This window comes from Lottia gigantea, assembly GCF_000327385.1.
Source record: "Lottia gigantea unplaced genomic scaffold LOTGIsca_33, whole genome shotgun sequence".
NCBI lineage: Eukaryota > Metazoa > Mollusca > Gastropoda > Lottiidae > Lottia > Lottia gigantea.
Window position 1 is genome coordinate 1,304,948 of NW_008709110.1, and position 5,003 is coordinate 1,309,950.

Sequence of the window (5,003 nt, forward strand, 5' to 3'; positions counted from 1 at the left end):
TTGGGAACCCTTGTATATTTACTTTAGTTTAGTCCCCCCCCCCCCCCCCCCCCACCTATCTTTTCCTGTGCAAAACAAATTTTCATTCTATTCTCTTTATGTTCAGATCAAATCTATATGCTAAATTGAAATTGTGTAAAACTATATACTGTACATTTGAAGATTTGTGTTGAATAAACAAACTTGAAAAAAAAAATAAAATAAAATAAATTTAGAACACATTGTATATTTAATCTAGAAGCAGATAGCATATTTAGGCCACCGTGTATAATTACCCTAGTAGCAGATAGCATATTTAGAACACATTGTATATTTACTCTAGTAGCAGATAATATATTTAGAGCACATTGTATATTTACGCTAGAAGCAGATAGCATATTTAGAACACACTGTATATTTACGCTAGAAGCAGATAACATATTTAGAACACATTGTATATTTACGCTAGAAGTAGATAACATATTTAGAACACACTGTATATTTACGCTAGAAGCAGATAACATATTTAGAACACATTGTATATTTACGCTAGTAGAAGATAACATATTCAAAACACATTGTATATTTACTTTAGAAGCAGATAACATATTTAGAACACATTGTATATTTACGCTAGTAGCAGATAACATATTTAGAACACATTGTATATTTACTTTAGAAGCAGATAATATATTTAAAACACATTGTATATTTACTCTAGTAGCAGATAACATATTTAGAACACATTATATATTTACTCTAGAAGCAGATAACATATTTAGAACAAATTGTATATTTACGCCAGTAGCAGATAACATATTTAGAACACATAGTATATTTACGCTAGTAGCCGATAACATATTTAGGTCACCTTTTATATTTACTCTAGTAGCAGATAACATATTTTGGTCACCTTGTATATTTACTCTAGTAGCAGATAACATATTTTGGTCACCTTGTATATTTACTCTAGTAGCAGATAACATATTTAGGTCAACTTGTATATTTACTCTAACATATTTAGGTCAACTTGTATATTTACTCTAGTAGCAGATAACATATTTAGAACACATTGTATATTTACTCTAGCAGCAGATAACATATTTAGGTCACCTTTTATATTTACTCTAGTAGCAGATAACATATTTTGGTCACCTTGTATATTTACTCTAGTAGCAGATAACATATTTAGGTCACCTTGTATATTTACTCTAGAAGCAGATAACATATTTAGAACACATAGTATATTTACGCTAGTAGCAGATAGCATATTTAGGTAACCTTGTATATTTACTCTAACATATTTAGGTCACCTTGTATATTTACTCTAGTAGCAGATAACATATTTAGAACACATTGTATATTTACTCTAGCAGCAGATAACATATTTAGGTCACCTTGTATATTTACTCTAGTACCAGATAACATATTTAGAACACATTGTATATTTACTCTAGTAGCAGATAACATATTTAGAACACATTGTATATTTACGCTAGAAGCAGATAACATATTTAGAACACACTATATATTTACGCTAGAAGCAGATAACATATTTAGAACACATTGTATATTTACGCTAGAAGCAGATAACATATTTAAAACACATTGTATATTTACTTTAGAAGCAGATAACATATTTAGAACACATTGTATATTTACGCTAGTAGCAGATAATATATTTAAAACACATTGTATATTTACTCTTGTAGCAGATAACATATTTAGAACACATTGTATATTTACTCTAGTAAGTTATAGAGGATAACATACTTAGGCAACCTTGTATATTTTATCGGATAGCGGATAGTATAATTAGGACACCGTGTATATTTACCCTAGTAACGAATAGCGGATAACATACTTAGGAAACCTTGTATATTTACTCTAGTAAGTTATAGAGGATAACATACTTAGACAACCTTGTATATTTACTCTAGTAATTGATAGCATGCTAAGGCCCACCTTGTGTATTTACGCTAGTAACGGACAAGGGATAGCATATTTAGAACACCTTGTATATTTACTCTTGTAACAGATTGCGGATAACATATTTAGGCCACCTTGTATATTTACTCTAGTAATGGATAACATATTTTGTCCACCTTGTATATCTATCACACATCAAAAATAAATCACTGCTGGATCCCCTGGAAAAGTACTAGTAGGCTATTTTGGTCATGACATGTAAAACATGAAAAATTTGGCTTTTGGATCTTGGTATAAATGTGTATGTATGGATCGGTAAGGGCAATATCTTGATAACTATTTTTATTATTGTTATTGTCCTGGATAAGATAATCTAAAAATGATTTCAAAGCTTTTGATATAAGAAATTTTGTATTAAAAAAAACTGTTATCATTTACGACAGGCTCTGTTAGTGGGCGCATGTTACCTTGCGTACCTATCTGTTAAGGTTTTATTTTTTATTTCCGACTGAATGTCTATTGTAATAAATTGGTCGTAGGCCTAACAACGAATTTTATTCTTATTATTAATTGAATTTAATGAGTGGTGTAAAGAAACGCTTGTTGTCCAGAAAGATGCGATGTTAGATAATGCAGTTATCTCCCATTTACCAAACGGAATGTTTCAAATTAGTTTATGAATGAGTCATTACAGAAACATGTAGCCTTTCTAAATATATTAAACAAACCCCAGTCTTTACTTTATAAACACGTCTTGAAGCTTGACATTTCATTTAGCATGGTTTATATATTTCACACTTGAGAACTTTGAATGAACCTTGCATAATTAGATCTAATCTGTAACTTTCTTTGTGTTAATGGGTAAAAAAAGCATCATAGCTTCATTAGTGTGTATTGATATATCTGTAATTTTGCAGGCATGAACTTGAGTAATAAAGGAGTGTTGACATTTTTTTTTAATTTTCATATTTAACAAAATGGCAATTCTTCACATAAAACCAATTTGACTTTATGTATTCAGAATGTTGAAAAAATAAGCGGGTACCGGTATTTAAAAATGAAAACATTGTTCTATTTCACTTAATTGATCTTTTATTGTTAAAGTTTCTTTCTCAAATGGCTGTTGCATAGTTTAAATATTTCTTATATACAATACTACTCTATTCTTTTTACAAGATGATTATCAGAAACCAAAAATATCAAACCATCCTTGCAGGCGGCATCATGAAAAGATAGTGTGTATGAGCAATAAAGCCGGTAGTATTTAATAAATTCGACCTACTTTTATCCAGCGTGAATAACTCGCTTTCTCGAACTACTAGTCACATTTCATGTAGCCCATAATGTTAAAGTGGGTGTGAAACGTCTGGATAATCAAGGATAAATAACTGTTAAAGCCCTCGACCTGACATGCGCAATGATAAATCGAATGGCGGAAAGAAAATTCTGTCTAAGTTGATGTGGAAATGGCTTCGTTAAATGCAGTGAAACGGGAAGCTTTCTTCCGTGGTGAATCGTCTAATATGAAGTTTGATCCTACAGCCAGATATGGAGCCGATAGAGAACGTGTCAAAGAAAAGGAATTTTCAAAAGAAATGGATAATAGTGAGAAAGAGAAACGAGATGAACGTGAGAAAAAATATGGAGGGGACACTCACAAAGAACTAGAAGGATACGTTGGATTTGCTAATCTTCCTAATCAAGTCTACAGGAAATCAGTGAAGAGAGGATTTGAGTTTACCCTTATGGTCGTCGGTGAATCTGGATTAGGAAAATCTACTCTGATAAACTCTCTGTTTCTTACGGATTTATACAGTACTGAGTTTCCTGGCCCATCCCATCGCATCAAGAAAACCGTGAAAGTAGACACCACTCAAGTGATGCTGAAAGAAAACGGTGTTCAATTAAAATTAACCACAACTGATACCCCTGGATTTGGAGATGCTGTTGATAACAGTAATTGTTGGCAGCCAATAATAGACTATATTGATAGTAAATATGAGGACTATTTAACTGCAGAAAGTCGTGTAAATCGTACAGGCATCCCAGATAATCGTGTTCATTGTTGTTTATATTTCATAGCTCCAACAGGCCACGGTTTGAAACCCCTTGATGTAGAATTTATGAAGCGTCTTCACGATAAAGTAAACATAATTCCCTTGATTGCCAAAGCTGACACATTAACACCAGAAGAATGCAAAGATTTTAAGAGAACCATTCTCAGTGAAATTGCTGAACACAAGATCAAAATCTATGAATTTCCATACTGTGAAGATGAAGAGGACAGTAAGATACAGAAGAAACTTCGAGATAGAGTCCCATTTGCTGTTGTAGGAAGCAACAGAGTCATGGAATCCAGTGGTAAAAGAGTTCGTGGACGACAGTATCCTTGGGGAGTTGTAGAAGTAGAAAACCTTGAACATAATGATTTTATAGCTCTCAGGAATATGCTTATTAGGACACACATGCAAGATCTGAAAGATGTCACAAATAATGTCCATTATGAGAATTATCGTTATGGTAAACTAGCACCAGTTCAATCTGATGGTAAAATCAAACCGGGTTCACTCACTAAAGATCCATTAACTCAAATGGCAGAAGAGAAACGAGATCATGACTTGAAGATGAAGAAGATGGAAGCAGAAATGGAACAAGTCTTTGAAATGAAGGTTAAAGAAAAGAAAAATAAGCTCAAAGAATCAGAAGCTGACCTTCAAAAACGTGCTGAACAGATGAAGAAGAGTCTTGAACAGCAACAGAAAGAACTGGATGATAAATGGAGACAGTTTGAAAAAGAAAAACAAGATTGGGAACATGCTAATGAAAAACATAAAGACATATTAGATAGTGCTAAGAAAGAAAAGAAGAGACTTTTTTAATGCCAAATGTGGTTTTTTCATTTTTTAACATCATTGGCTTTCAACACTCATGAAGTTATTTTTTTTTTTTAAGTTTATTTTATTCAATTCAGTGCTTTGTTTAAAAGTTGTAAGAACTAAATCTTATGTAGGCTACTGAGCTGTGCTTAGCCTGTGTGATCAAAATAAAAAAATCTCACAAGGTAGTTATATCTATTTGATGATACAAACTTGATG

General features: G+C 32.1%; 2 protein-coding genes across 2 annotated transcripts in view; both read left to right on the forward strand.

Moving 5' to 3' along the window:
- Positions 1–2,831, forward strand: part of LOTGIDRAFT_162287 (hypothetical protein) — a gene marked incomplete at both ends in the record, with an annotated part of 5,194 nt that extends 2,363 nt beyond the window's left edge. Inside the window, 3 exons of the mRNA XM_009058250.1 lie at positions 239–971; positions 1,288–1,729; positions 2,826–2,831. Of these exons, the coding sequence (XP_009056498.1) occupies positions 239–971; positions 1,288–1,729; positions 2,826–2,831 (1,181 nt within the window). The remainder of the gene's footprint in view (positions 1–238; positions 972–1,287; positions 1,730–2,825) is intronic.
- A 672-nt stretch (positions 2,832–3,503) lies between these two features.
- Positions 3,504–4,787, forward strand: LOTGIDRAFT_120130 (hypothetical protein; the record flags this gene model as incomplete). The annotated part of the gene is made up of 1 exon (XM_009058251.1): positions 3,504–4,787. One exon carries the CDS (start codon positions 3,504–3,506, stop codon positions 4,785–4,787), a length of 1,284 nt encoding a protein of 427 aa, XP_009056499.1.
- Positions 4,788–5,003: the final 216 nt, after the last annotated feature.